The following is a 15129-nucleotide window of genomic DNA, read 5'->3' as shown; positions in this document are numbered from 1 at the left end:
CATCATTATCATCGTCATTTAACGTCCGCTTTCCATGCTGGCATGGGTTGTACGGTTTGACTGAAGGATTAGTGAGCCAGAAACGTGCACCAGGCTCCAATCTGATCTGGCAACGTTTCTACAGCTGGATGCCTTGCCTAACGCCAACCACTCTGAGAGTGTAGTGGGTGCTTTTTAAGTGCCACCAGCACGAGGGCCTGTCTGGCGGTACTGGCATCAGCCACGCTTGAATGGTGCTTTTTATGTGCCACTAGCACAGGAGCCAGTCAGGCGACACTTACAACGACCATGAACCGGCACTCGCAATAGATTTCTTTCACTTTCCATCCACCAAATTCATCCATTAGGGCATTGATCAACTCAAGGTTATAAAAGAAAACACTTACCCAAGGTGCCTTGCAATAGAACTGAACCCTGACCACATGGCTGTGAAGCAAGCTCCTCCATCACACATCCATCTTTGTGCCTTGTTTCATGTTAGTGGTTGGTGAGAAAACATGAGGTGGTGAGGAAAGGGCTTCCAGAAGGAAGCAGTTCATCCTTTATTGTAATGCATCATTGAGGAAGCTTTTATGTAGTTATTTGATCTTCTAGAAATAACAGCTAAATTTTTCTCAGCTTGCATCTTGTTGCCTTTGAGAATTGGAGAGTTAGATTAGGATTGATCTAGGTTGAATAATAATAATAATAATAGAACAGGACAGAAGATTGAATGAACCGAAATATGGTTTATATGTAAATATTGATAATATATATTGTAAAGATGATGATAAAAATATGGGAGATTATCATAAGTCGGTTGAATTAGAAGAGTGTATCTGGGTTGAGCAACAGAATGAAATAGGGCAACTGATTGATCCAAACAAAATGTGAGTCGTATGTAAATAATGTAAATAGGTTGAGGCATGTCTGTATGGTTGAGGAACTTGCTTCTCAACCACTTATATAGTCTCAGGTTCAGTCTCACAGTGTGGCTTCTTGGACATGTGTCTTCTATAGCTCTGGGCCAGCTAAAGCCTTGTGAATGGATTTGGGAGGCAGAAACGGAAAGAAGCCTGTTGTGTGTGTGTGTTTGTGTGTACCCTTGTCTTGACTTCTTTTGATGGTTGTAAGCGAACATCACCGTCATACAAGCAGTGTTGTTTGTTTCCAGTCTTCCATGAAAAACAGATCTGGCTATGGGAAATATTACCTTGTTTGGTCATAGGTTAGGGTTGGCAACAGGAAGGGCAACGGCATAGAAAATCTACCTCAACAAATTCTGTTTCACTTTTGCAAGCATGGAAAAGTGGATGCTAAATAATGATGAAGATACATTGTAAAGGATGAGGATAATAACAGTGTAAGGAATTATCATCTGAAAAGCATTAAATCTTGGAACTTAACTTTATATATTTTTAACCTCCACAGATGTTGAATATTTTTAGCTTGGATTTATGAAATCAGATTTATCAGTGAGTAATTAATCATACTGACTTGAATAGAGTTCCATTAGCCTACTGAGGAAAATAGCTCTTAATGACTTAATAAACCCACTAGTTGAAGCAAGTGTTTGGGATTTTGTCCAAATTAAAACACTTTCAGTAACAGATTTTGCTAATTCCAGTGAACTCCTACATCAGTTCATGGTCTTTTGTCTTTAATTACTCTTGATGTCTCGTATTCTTAACAGATAACTCGCATCATATGTGTAATGCCTGAGGAAATGAAATGACATAATTATATCTCGTATTTTACTTTGCATTTTTTAAAAAATTTCTAGTTTCTGTAGAATATAATTTTGGATATTTCTTAATAGATAATGTTACATGATTGTTGTAAAACCAGATATTGTATAATGAAGTTTTTTTGAAAAAAAAAAAAATTCTTGATTTCCTCTTTTAAATTATTGGCCTGGGTTGGAACCTGACTATAATAATAAAAATTCTGAATTATAAAAAATTGATAAATGATGATGATAATTATCTTCGTTTAGAGGATTTGGGAAATGCTAGTGCATGCATGCACATGAGCGCATGCACTCGTACACACACATATTCATATCCCACAATACTATACCCTATTTAGTTGTTGAGAGCTTTTGACTTGCGACTGCTTGGTGACCTCACTAGTGCTGGTGCCACAAAGAAAAGAGAAGTGGGGGAAAAAAAGCACCCAGTATACTCAACTCAGTGAAGAAGTAGGTGTTAGGAATGACATCCAACTGTAGAAACCATACCAAAACTGCCCACATATCCCTTTGGCTTGTCAGTTCATGTTGAACCATTCAACCCATGCCAGCATGGAAAAAGACATGTCAGATGATAATGATGATGAAGAAGATGGTTATAACCATGTATTTGGTCTATCTAAAATTCAGTAAATAACATTAATGTAACTATCATCATCATCATATGTCTGTTTTTCACACTAACATGCTTTGAATGAATTGCCATGATTTGAGTCACCTCTTATTGGGAGCTTCTGCTTGTATGTGCCATTTAGCTTGGTTTCTACTGCTAGATACCCTTCCTGATATCAACCACTTTACAGAGTGTACTGGGTGCATTTTCTTGCAACACCAATTTAATAGTCCTTGGTGAGGCAGAACTGGAGGGGGCCTCCTAGCATTTGATAGTCTGAACAGTAGGTGTCTGTATATGTGTGTGTGTGTGTGTGTGTGTGTGTGTGTGTGTGTGTGTGGTAGGGCTACACACAAATGTAGATTTGGAAAAGGAATGACGCGGCCAGGAAGGCCAGAAATGGTCATTAGAGAGAGGAGGGTTGGGAAGTAGATGTAAACTAATTGTTGCATGTTATCAAAAGAGGTCTTAACTCAGAATACCCAGTCATATTAAAAATAAAATTTGGAAACACCTCAAAGAAACATTTAAAGGGCTAACAATTTATTTTTACTTGAAAAATATGTTTAAAACATATTTTTGTATTTGGAAATAATTTAAACACATTGATTATAATGATGATGATGGCAGTGACGACTGCTGCTGCTTTGTAGATTATGGAAAGGTATAGGCATAGCTGCCAGTGTAAGAAGCTTGCCTCCCTACCAGGTGGTCTGGGTTCAGTCCCACTGCACAGCACCTTGGGCAAATGTTCTCTACTATAGCCCTGGGCCGACCAAAGCCTTGTGGTTGGATTTGGTAGATGGTGCCTGAACAAATTCTGCCTGATCCATGCATACATGGAAAAGTGTTCATTAAATGATGATGATGATGATAAGACAGAAAAATGAATTAGAAAGATAGCATATTTCTTTTAAAATTCTTAGTTATTCTCCATTTCTTTTCTGTATATTTTTCAGGCTTACTCTCCAAATATGAAATATATTGTTTCAATGGGAACTCAGCATGATATGATTGTAAATGTCTGGAATTGGAAAACTAACAACAAAGTAGCATCAAATAAAATATCTTCCAAGGTAAGCTTTATCTGATTATATTCTAGAAATTAAAAAAAAAAAGTACAAGCATGGCACCTCAGGTAAGTGTCTTCTACTCTAACCCCAGGCCGGCCAAAGCTTTCTGAGTGGATTTAGTTGATGGAAACTGAAAGAAGCCTATTGTGTGTCTTTGTGTTTGCCACCATTTGGCAACTATCTTTTATCGTTTGCTTGTTTCAGTCATTAGACAGTGGCTATGCTGGAACACTGAAGGGTTTTAGTCGAACAAATCGACCCCAGGACTTATTTCCTTTTTTAAAGCTTGGTACTTGTTCTATCACTCTCTTTTGCCAAACAGCTTAGTTATGGGGATGCAAACACACCAATACCAGTTATCAAGCTGTGGTGGTGGGACGGACACAATGACACAATGACACACACACACACACACACACACACACACACACACACACACACACACACACACACACACACACGTTTTATATTTTTAATTTCACACATGTGCATTGTTTGTTTTTGATTTTGTCAACTACACAGTATAGTAGGGTCAGTTGGGCCCTGTCTGTGAGAAAAACAGCCCTATGACACAATTCACTCAGCCAGAAATTGGGGAATGACATGCTGTACTGTTTGGCAATTGTGTCAGAAGCTTCAATACAGACATTTCAGAGTATTTGGGTTTCAATCTGAGGACATGTACCGAGAGTGATAAAAATCAAACCTCCAGTCAACATCATGGTGTTTGGATGCCCCATTCATCTTCACACATGGCCTCAGACTCAACATGGAGGCCTGCATTAAGTAGCTGGAGGAGGTAGTGCTGCCCTGGGTGAAAAGGGTGGCTGCTGGAAGACCCTATGTTTAGCAACAGGACTCTGCACCATGCCACACAAGCAGGAGGACCCAGTCAAAGCCATCAGACAATTTCTGCGACCACATCACCCTTAATATATGGCCAACTAACTCCCCAGACTGCAACCCCCTTGATTATTATGTGTGAGGTGCATTTGAGTGAAAGACCAACAAAACTCCTTGTAACACCAAGATGAACTGAAGGCAAGGATTATGGCAGCATTCACCAACTTAAACAAGGAAACCATCCAGAAGAGTTGCAGGAGGTTCCGAAGTTGTCTGGAAGCCATGGTTGAAGCCAATAGTGATTTTATTGAATAAATGTAGTATTTAGTATTTCAAGATATTTTTACATAATTTTGGTAAATATATCTGTTAAAATGAGATGTCAGTGTTATTTTCATTTTTGCATAATTTAGATGACAGTTTATTCACCGCACCCTGTATATACATGCACACAATGGCCTTCTTCCAGTTTCTGTCTACCAAATTTACTCACAAGGCTTTAATTTGCCTGCAGCTATAGAAGACACTTGCCCAAGGTGCCACTAGTGGGACTGAACCTGGAACCATGTGGTTGGGAAGCAAGCTTCTTACCACACAACCAATTTGTTTAAAAAAAAAAGGTGCTGAGTTCAATTTGTTTAACTAAAACCCTTCGAGGCAGTGCCTTGGCATGGCTGCAATCCAAGATAAAAATTAATGTAGTTGCTTAGTGCCCACCCCTCCAATCAACTCTGATAAAGCAGATATATTATCAAAAATGTTTAAGCTATGCACTTGCTATCCTTTATCTGGCCATAATGTATATGAGACTACGTTATAAAATGTGTCCTTTTTTTTTTTAAGACAGAAGGATGTGATTTAAAAGAAATTTAGTTGCTATTGCTAGCTGGCTATGGCTCACTTATTGGCTTGTTTCTATAAACATGAAAGAATAGTCAACTCTTCTGAATCAAATCAATTTTCTAAATCAGTTGTTGTCTGTTGCTCATTTGTTTTATGCATGTTTTTCCATGGAAGCATGGGTTAGATGAATATATATTATTGGGGCATTGTTTTACAGTTAAATGCAGTTTCTTTTGCTAACCCTTACCTATTTTATTTTCTTGCTTACCTATTTTATAATTGAAATTTATTTTTTTTATTCCACACACCTAGCATAGAGCTAATGGTAGAGCTGTTTATAGGGATTTGCAACAGACCTCACCATTGTAGCTCAGGATTTTGTGAAGTGCAGGATATAAAATCTCTTTCTCTTTCTCTCTCTCTCTCCTAAATTCATTAGCAAAGTATTAGTTGGCACAAGGTTACAATAGAGATTAATAGTCATAAATTTTAAATTTGTAATTTCATAAATAATTCACCAATCCATTCAAATATGTGAAAATGCCATGTTGGATCAATAAATATTTTTTTCTAATTAGTATTTCAGTTGCTAGACATTGCTTATGGATTCTGCCATAGAAGAATATACTATGAGCCCTACATTATTTACATTTGATGGATATTTGTCCTCATCTTGTTTGTTGTTAATACAACGTTTTAGCTGATATACACTCCAGCCTTCATCAGTTGTCTTGGGGAAATTTCGAACCTGGGTTCTCATTCCTAAGGTATTTTTTGATGTCTAATCATAACCAGACAATATTTATAAAATCTCCTTTCTCACATTCAGGTCAGTGCCGTAGCGTTCTCTTCTGATGGAAGCTATTTTGTAACGGTTGGAAGTAGACACGTGAAGTTTTGGTATATGGCCAGCAGCAATTCAAAGGTAAGTTTGTTATTTTCTTGGAATTTTTTTTTTCTGTTTTGAATCTTAAAGTAAATTGAAACTGATTCTAAGTATTTCCTTATTTTTCAAACTTCAACTAACTTCAGATTCAATTAATTGCAATGAAAGGGTAACTATTATCTTTTTAATCATGACTGTATTCACAGGCATATTATTTTTGTGGAGGCGCAATGGCCCAGTGGTTAGGGCAGCGGACTCGCGGTCACAGGATTGCGGTTTCGATTCCCAGACCGGGCGTTGTGAGTGTTTATTGAGCGAAAACACCTAAAATCTCCACGAGGCTCCGGCAGGGGATGGTGGCGAACCCTGCTGTACTCTTCCATCACAACTTTCTCTCACTCTTACTTCCTGTTTCTGTTGTGCCTGTAATTCAAAGGGTCAGCCTTGTCACTGTGTCACGCTGAATATCCCCGAGAACTACGTTAAGGGTACACGTGTCTGTGGAGTGCTCAGCCACTTGCACGTTAATTTCACGAGCAGGCTGTTCCATTGATTGGATCAACTGGAACCCTCGACATCGTAAACGACGGAGTGCCAACAACAATTATTTTTGTAGAAAGGTTCCCTACCGTTAAAATACAACTTCAAATGGAATAGTTAAGTTTCATCTGTTTTGTAAGTTGTTAAAAATCAAAAACAGTTTTGACAGACTGTACTTAATGGATTATTTACATTGAGGTTTTATTTTTCTAATTAATTTTTATCCAGTGTTTTTCAAATTCAGAGCCATGCTAGTAAATTGCCAGGCGAGGGAAATATCATTGATACTGTTAAGATTCTGTACATAGTAACTCCATGAACAACGGGGAAGAATAAACTATTGTAGATGATCTGTTTAATAAAACTAGCAAACCAATGTCTATAGGGTACAATTTGATATTAGTGATATTAAAGGGGTGGTGGTGGTAATGAAGAAAAAAAAGTTAAGGCTGCTGTGAGTCTTGGAAAGCATTGTAAAGCAATATATTTCATTTCCTCCTCGGAAGGGAATATTTTATGATTATGTAAGAAATCTATATAATCAAGTATAAACACTAAATACATCGACAGAACACAATGGAAGCATGAAGCAAAGATGGTATGGGTGTAGCTGTGTGATTAAGAAGCTTGCTTCTTAACCATGAGGTCTTGGGTTCAGTCCCACTGCATGGTACCTTCAGCAAGTGTCTTTTACTGTAGCTCTGGGCTAATCAAATCCATGTGAGTGGATTTGGTAGATGGAAACTGAAAGAAGCCTGTCCTATGTGTGTATGTGTGCATGCACACGTGCCCTTGTCTAGAGATCATGTGATGTTATAAATGAGCAACATGGTCATACAAGTGAGGTTATTGATGTCCAATCTTCTGTGCAAATGATGTCTGGTTATGAGACAATATTATCTTGCTTGGAAACAGGTGAGGGTTGATGACAAGAAGGGCCATAGAAAATCTGCCACAATAAATTCTGCCTTACCCATGCTAGCATAAAAAAAGTGGATGTTAAAGGATAATAACAATGATATTTGAGCAGCCATGAGAATATTGAACCTCACTGAATGGATGATATAGGAACAGGAATACAATCAATAGGTGATTGGTCAGGATATTGTAACCTTGTTCAGCATACGAAAGTCTTATTGAGAACTTCAATCTTGACTCATTTCCAGTTAGAAGATGGCAATGAAATTTTCACTTTATTGCAATAATGGAAACTTACGAGATGATATGATATGAAGATGAACTATTAGGGGTGAGAAGGGCTCTGATGGAATAGTTTGAGAAACACTGGACATGTCTATAATAAAATTAATTTATCAGGAATTAGTTGTTTAAACTTTCTCTGAATAAAAACTATTTACTGAATAATAAAATAAAATGAAATGGTTGTTTTGTTTCTTAGCCTAAACGAGCAGGTTCTATGGTAAGTTTTGACTTCGATTTAGTGTTGTGTAACATATTGCATGCTTGTTGTTGTTATTGATGATAGGTGTTTTCCTAACATGTGTTTGTGACGTCTGTAGAGCACTTCATATTTAGAAACCCCTAAAACACCGGACTGCTGTACATATTTTCCCTGACTCCTACACTAATGAATTTTCTAACTTAATCCGTTTATCAGTTTGTTTTTATTTGTTTTTGTGGGTTTTTTTTAACATTTAAACACAACTTCCAATATTTTAGTTAACATTTTATCACACTCTTCACTTGTTTGATGTTCTGACTTTCTATAGTTTAGTTAACATCTTGTAAATGTACCTTCCCCACCCTCACTTGTCTGGTCTTCTGATGTTCCATCGTATTTTGATTTAAATTGATAACATGTTGGGATATTTATTTAAAAAATTTTATGATATAGGCACAGGTGTGGCTGTGTGGTGAAAAGTTTGCTTTTCAACCACATGGTTCTGAGTTCAGATCCACTGTGTGGCACTTTGGGCAGGTGTCTTCTACTAAATCCACTGGCCAAGCAAAGCCTTGTAAGTGGATTTGGTTGATGGAAACTGAAAGAACTCTCTCTCTCTCTCACATACACATGTGTATCTGTGTGTGTCTGTCTCCTTACACTTCTTGGCAGCTGGTGCTGGTTTGTTTACATTCCTGTAACTTAGCAGTTTGGCATAAAGAGACCAATAGAATAAGTATCAAGTTTAAAAGAAATACATGCTAAGGTTGATGCGATGGGCTAAATCTCTCAAAGCAGTACCCCAGCATGGCCACAGTCCAGTGAGTGAAACAAGAAAAAGACGCAAGAACCCCCCCCCCCCAAAAAAAAAAACCCTTTCAGATGAGTTCTGTTCTGTAGGCGTTAAGTGCTTCCACAAGCAGCAGACATGATGATGTTGGTTTGTCACCTCAATCTGTTTCAGTCACAAATCTCTGAAATTTCTTTTGATTAAACTCACATCACCCCCACTCCCATTTCATTATAAGTAACATGAATCTTTACGAGGAGATATTAATAATCTTCTTTCCTACTCATACAGTTAAATTCAAGGTTAGTTAATCCATTTGACACCAGCCCGCCTGAGACTGCCTCTAGTCCTCTCATACAAAATTTCCTGTTTTCAGGTGTTTTCAATGTCTCAACTTTCCACCATGATTTTGTATATATGAATCTTTTAATTAAAGTCTTAATGTTAATTAATGTTGTAAACATCGATAACAATGCATCAAAATATAATTTCACTAATCCACTGCCAAGAATTAAAAATCTTTTAAAATATTTTCAAAGTTAATTTAAACTCATAGATGCAGGTGTGGCTGTGTGGTTGAGGAGATTGCTTCTCAACCATGTGGCTTTGGGTTCAGTCCCACTCTGTGGCATCTCATGCAAGTATCTTCTCCTATAGACCCCTGTGCTGGCCAAGCACTTTGTGAGTGGATTTGGAAGACAGAAACTGATAGAAGCCTTGTGTGTGTGTGTGTGTGTGTATGCTCTTGTTTTGACCATCATGTGATGATTGTAAATGAATATCACCATCATACAAGCAAGGTCGTTTGTTTTTAGTCTTCCATGGGAATCCTGTCCAGCTACAGGGAAACATTACCTCTCTTGGAAACAGGTGAGGGTAGGCAACAGGAAGAGCATCTGGCCATAGAAAATCTGCTTCAGTAAACTTTGTCCAACTCATGCAAGTATGGAAAAAGTGGATGTTAAATGATGATGATGAAGAATAAGCAGTGTATTTTATTAGAAATATGATTAAGAAGATTGAATGCTTTAGCATATTTAAACTAGCCATATTTGGCCCAAAATATTCTACTTGTTTTATGTTCAAACTGGCCAGATCTGGCCTCTCACACCTATCTAACAATGTCATTGTAAAAATGAGCAATCAGATCATTGAAATCTCAAAGCTATGATGCACATATACGTATGCAGCACATGAAATGTATGTTCAAGTTATTCATATAGGCACAGGTGTGGGTGTGTAAGAAGCTTACTTTCCAGCCACCTGGTTCCAGGTTCAGTCCCACTACATGGCACCTTAGCCAAGTGTCTTCTACTATAGCATTGGGCTGACTAAAGGCTTGTGACTGGATTTGGTAGATAGAAACTGAAAGAAGCCCATCGTGTGTATGTGTATCTTTGTGTCTGAGTTTGTCCCCCACCTCTGCTTGGAGTAGTTGCTTGTGTAAGATTTTAAAATTTGGGAACTGTTGTTGTCATGGCAACTCAAAGTGGTAGCAAAGATAGGTCATAGGTCAGGCATAACAGTGATGTTCTGGCCATGACCACCTCATCTTTCTCTCAGGTATTCTGTATCAAGAACTGCTTTATCCATTGTGTCCTTCCCTTTTCAAAATGGTATCCTGTCATTTGAGAGATACTTGACTGCTATATCTAGGGCCTCCTATTTGGTCTAAGCACCCTCATCAGTTTTCAACGTGTCCAATTCTTAACATAAAAAAAGAAAAAAAATGTTTTGCATGTCTACTTTGTTGTCTTTTTGATGTTATTATGTGTATATGGTATTTTATTACACTCTACCCATTCCCACTGAACGCTCTTAAATGTTCAAATTTTCTACACTTCCATTGATGAACTGAAAACCTACTTTACAATACATCACTGACCTGGATTGCTAACAATCATTATGTTGTCCAGTCCTCTCCTACTATGCTTAAATTACACACTTATCTTTCTGTTTTCACTATTTCTATTGCCCACTGCTTGTTTACAATTTATTTTCTCTATAATTTACCACCGTACTGTCTTACCACTACTGAGCAATCGACTATAAGGAGAAGTAATACTTTACCAAGTCTTTATTGTCAGCTTTGCTTGTCTGTATTTATGTATTTGTTTATTATCACAGAATTTCCATGTGGGTTGGTGACTAAACACTCTGGTAATGTAATGTTAGCATAGTTAATATATGAAAGTAACTTAGCTTCCCTCCCCACTCTCTCTTTCTCTCTCTCTTGTATATGTGTGTATACATACATAGCGCACACATGCTTATATGTACAAATGCTGGGTGATGGTGTGGGGCAGGGGTGGAGAAAAAAAATGCATTCAATATATGAAATAGTTTATTTAAATATTAGAAAATGGTCTGTGAATTCTAATCCTTGTTTCTTAGTATTATGCAGTCAAACACATGCTATATATTTGAAGGAGCACAGCCACATTTTGCATGTGTGTGTACACTACACACAGAGTTTCTGTTGCTGGGCATGCCCTTCATCAGCTGTCAACTGTTTATCATAATGATTTTGTTATCTCCTTGACCATATCACTCCTTACAGCAGTTCCAAGTAGCATTGACACATCCAAAGAACGTTTGGATTTTTTTGGCCCATGCTGTAGCATGTTTATCTTCCTCAGTCATTTATGCAACACCTATTTTGTTTTACCACTCAATGAAAACATGTTCTTTGCTTTTATTTTTGGTCCTGTCTCTACCTGCATTTACCATATCAATGATGAAACATTTTCTACTTTCTTCTCCAGTTTACAAATCTCTGTTCTGCTATCCTCCCTAAGCCTAATGACAACCAGGTAGGATACAGTGGATCTAGCCACAAACCAAGGCATCCTACCACTACCAGAAGCACTGTACTCTACCATTCTTGTTCCTTATACTATCTCCCATGTTCTTTGTATTTTAAACTCTTTCTCTTGTGTGTCTTTTCTATATTGCTTTCTTGCGACACCCACCATCATCTCATCAATCAAAGCAGTTTTTTTAATCAAGTCAGACATACCACAAGGTCAGGATGCTGCTCTGATAACAAAATATTGCTTGAGAATAGTACTTTCTTCACCTTCAGTCATTATAACCATGTAGAAACCTGGGTATCAGCTTTCTGTTGTTTTTGCTCGTGTCTCCTCCTTTCTTGTGGAAAATAACAGATTATAGCTTTGTATTAATTCTTATTGCATGACACTGTGGTATTGTTGTTTTAGTGTATTGCTAAGGATATTCAGGGGTTGATCATGGCACCAGGCATACTCTGCAAGAGATGACTAACTTGCTGCCAGAACAGACTCCAGTGATGCATAACCTCTTCACTGATGACAATTAGCAGTGTCCCTCATATAATATGGGAGCTGGCTGAACGATATTGGACCACAGTCCAATATTGGATTTGTTCAGCTGTCTCATGCTAGTATGGGAGATAAATCTAGGCATGTTTCAGTCTCATTCTGATCTCATCAGTTAAACATAGCATTCACTATATTAATTATTTGGTGGTTATTTAATCCCAGGTTAACCCTAGCTGAGCAGACCTATGATGAAAGACATTTCAGCCATGACTGTACTATCTTCTTTGGTATTGTGTATCTAAGGCTATATTATCCAGTGTGTTTCTTTGTTTTGATGGTGGTAAGGTGTAATTTGAGGAAGGGTTGGCTGGTATTTCTAGCTAATAGATCACCTCTGTACAGGCTCCTTTGTTTTCCTGTAATTTACTTAGATGTAGTTTATATCCTGAGCAAAAAAATTTCCCTCACATCTGTTTGACACTGCAAAAAACTGAAGTTAAATTCTGATCTTACGGACCTTTGAGGGTTAATATAAGGATTAACATTTAATTTATTTTGAAATAACCCTCCCCGCCACCTTATGGTGTGTGTACATGTGTGTGTTCTGTTCATTAAATGATTATTAGTCAAGTTCCATCACACTTAACTTTGGTTCACTGATTCTGTGTAATTCTTCTCTATCTTATTTCTTTATAATATATTTATTTTATAAGTTTCTGTTCTCCTGGCCCCTAATTCTAAACTCTTATTGCCTCCTTAAATTCTAATCTGTACCAATATCAGAACCAACATATGGTATTCAGTAACCTGCTTCACATCATCCTCCACCCCACATTCCACCGCACCTATAGCTTTTTATTTGTTGTTTTTTTGTTTTTCTCTTCCCCATGCAAATATCATTTGATGCCTTGTTTAATTCCCAGTTGCTGTAATACACACACACACAGGCATGCACATATACATTAATTGGGGAGAAAGGGAAAGTTTTTTTTTCAAACACATTATTAAAAACGCATCTTTGTTCTAATTTCTCATATTTCTTGTTATGAATTTTGTTGTTTTTAGATAGAGTGGCAGTTTCTTGTTGTGATCTCGTTGGGGCAGAGTCCTTTAAATAGTAATAACCAACTGATAACATTAAGCAGTGGATATAACAATATCCTGAGTGTATTTGTAACCCAACTAATGTTGACAATTATCTGATTTCATTATAGGTGCAGACATGACTGTGTGATTAAGAACTTTGCTTCCTAACCTCATGGTTTCAGGTTCAGTCCCACTGTGTTGTACCTTGAACAAGTGTCTTGTACTGTAGCCCTACACTAAGCAAAGTCTTGTGAGAGGATTTTGTAGATGGAAACTGTAAAAAGCCCACTATATAATACACACACACACATTTTTGTTGTATAAGATATGGATTCAGAGAATCCTATGCCTATCTCAGAAAGCTCCTCTAATGGACTTAGCTATCAGACCATACAGTAATCCAACAGAGAGAAGTGTAATGCAGAATGTCTGTACTGAAATTATTACTACAGGGAGAAGGCTGCAAAACAGCCATAATCTTAGCATTGCCATACCTCCGGACTTTTTATGACATGTATATGTGCATGTGTGCATGCACACACATGCGCGCATGTAATGTTTGTATGTATGAATATGTTTGTGTTTCCTTCTCTTGATATTGCATGGTTGTTGTAAATAAATGTCATTCATTTCCAATATTCTGTGAAGACATATCTAGTTACAAGGAAATATTACTTTGCTTGGAAACATATATGGGTTGATGAAGGGCATCTAGCCATAGAAAATCTGCCTCTGTAAACTCTGTCTGACCCATGTAGGTATGGAAAAGTTGATGTTAAAATGATGATGAAATAACATAATCTAGGATTATAAGTGGCTTTTACTATATTTCAAATAATACTGTTGCAAAGTTATGCATAAAAATATTTCAAGGATACGTAACTTTATTTTCAGTGTGACAGCCATTATAGAATATCAAAAGATGGCTTACGAAACTTCACTTATGAAATCAATGCTTATCAGTAATAAATTGAGAATATGTATATATGGATGTGTGGTTAAGAAGGCTCATGAGGATGTGGTTTTGGGTTTGACCCTAGGTGTGTTGCACTTTTGGCAAGTGCCTTCTATTCTCATGTATCAACCAAAGTTCATGATGGTAGCCCATCATACATAAGCATAGACATGGGATAGGTGCAGGCTTGGCTGGTTTGTGAAGAATTTTGCTTTGCAGCCATGTGGTTTTGGGTTCAGTACCACTGCATGGCGCATGGTAACTTGGGTAAATTCTTCTTCTATAGTCTTTAGCTTACCAATACCTTGTGAATGAAATTGGTACATAAAGTAGCCATTGCAGTTCAGCCCTAGGTCAACCCTGATCCAGTCGTAGAAGCAATTGGATCAAAGTCTGGACCTGATGATTGTGTAGGTGGTATTGAATGTTTCTCAGTCGACTTCATATAACCTATCCTGTTATTGCTTCTCTTGCTTTTTTTCTGTCTTTTTTTTCCTATTAATTTGTTTTTCTCGCACATCTGTTTCTTTCGAAGTAGCCTAATTTATTGATGATTCAGTGAACGTGACATTTGAATTGCAAGCCATGATGCTTTCACTTTCAGAAAAAAATAATTTACAGTTTAATCTAGCTATAGTTCTGGTAATATGAGCTTTCTACAGGTTCCAAGAAATCAATAAGCTGTATACCTGATGTTAATTGATCATGAGAATGGAATCTACCATGTTTGAAATAGTAAAAATTATAAGAGCTGTAAACTTTTCTTAGTGAATCTTCAATATACATTGTGGTTATCTAAATTAGAAGAATTATCAGAAGTAATAATAGGAATAGCTGTTTGCTGTTAGTTCCAATAGTGTTGCAAAAATAGTAAATATGTTGTTAGCTGAGCCTACTTAATCCACTGCATTCCTTGTTTGTAAAGAATTTAAATGTGATCTTCAAAATTCTTTCATTTTGGACAATTTGTTTTATCATGTTTGTCCGTTCGAGTGATGAGGACCACCTAGTTATCCTTAAGGATGACTAATGACCTGTGTGGTGATTTTGTGTTATTGGCATAACAA

At 37.2% G+C, this 15129-nt stretch overlaps 1 protein-coding gene across 50 annotated transcripts in view; it reads left to right on the top strand.

The window, feature by feature from the left end:
• Window positions 1–15129, top strand: part of LOC106882850 (uncharacterized) — a 187340-nt gene that overhangs the window by 75249 nt on the left and 96962 nt on the right. For 34 of the 50 annotated variants that reach the window (XM_089360291.1, XM_089360289.1, XM_089360286.1 and 31 more), the window contains exons 5-7: window positions 3302–3418; window positions 5931–6026; window positions 7927–7947. In XM_089360291.1, coding sequence (XP_089216417.1) covers window positions 3302–3418; window positions 5931–6026; window positions 7927–7947 — 234 coding nt within the window. The remainder of the gene's footprint in view (window positions 1–3301; window positions 3419–5930; window positions 6027–7926; window positions 7948–15129) is intronic. The other 16 variants (XM_089360293.1, XM_089360290.1, XM_089360275.1 and 13 more) reach the window with 1 other exon arrangement.

Source organism: Octopus bimaculoides, chromosome 11, assembly GCF_046866305.1.
Source record: "Octopus bimaculoides isolate indiv1 chromosome 11, ASM4686630v1, whole genome shotgun sequence".
Classification (NCBI taxonomy): domain Eukaryota; kingdom Metazoa; phylum Mollusca; class Cephalopoda; order Octopoda; family Octopodidae; genus Octopus; species Octopus bimaculoides.
This window is presented reverse-complemented; position numbering and strand designations above follow the sequence as displayed.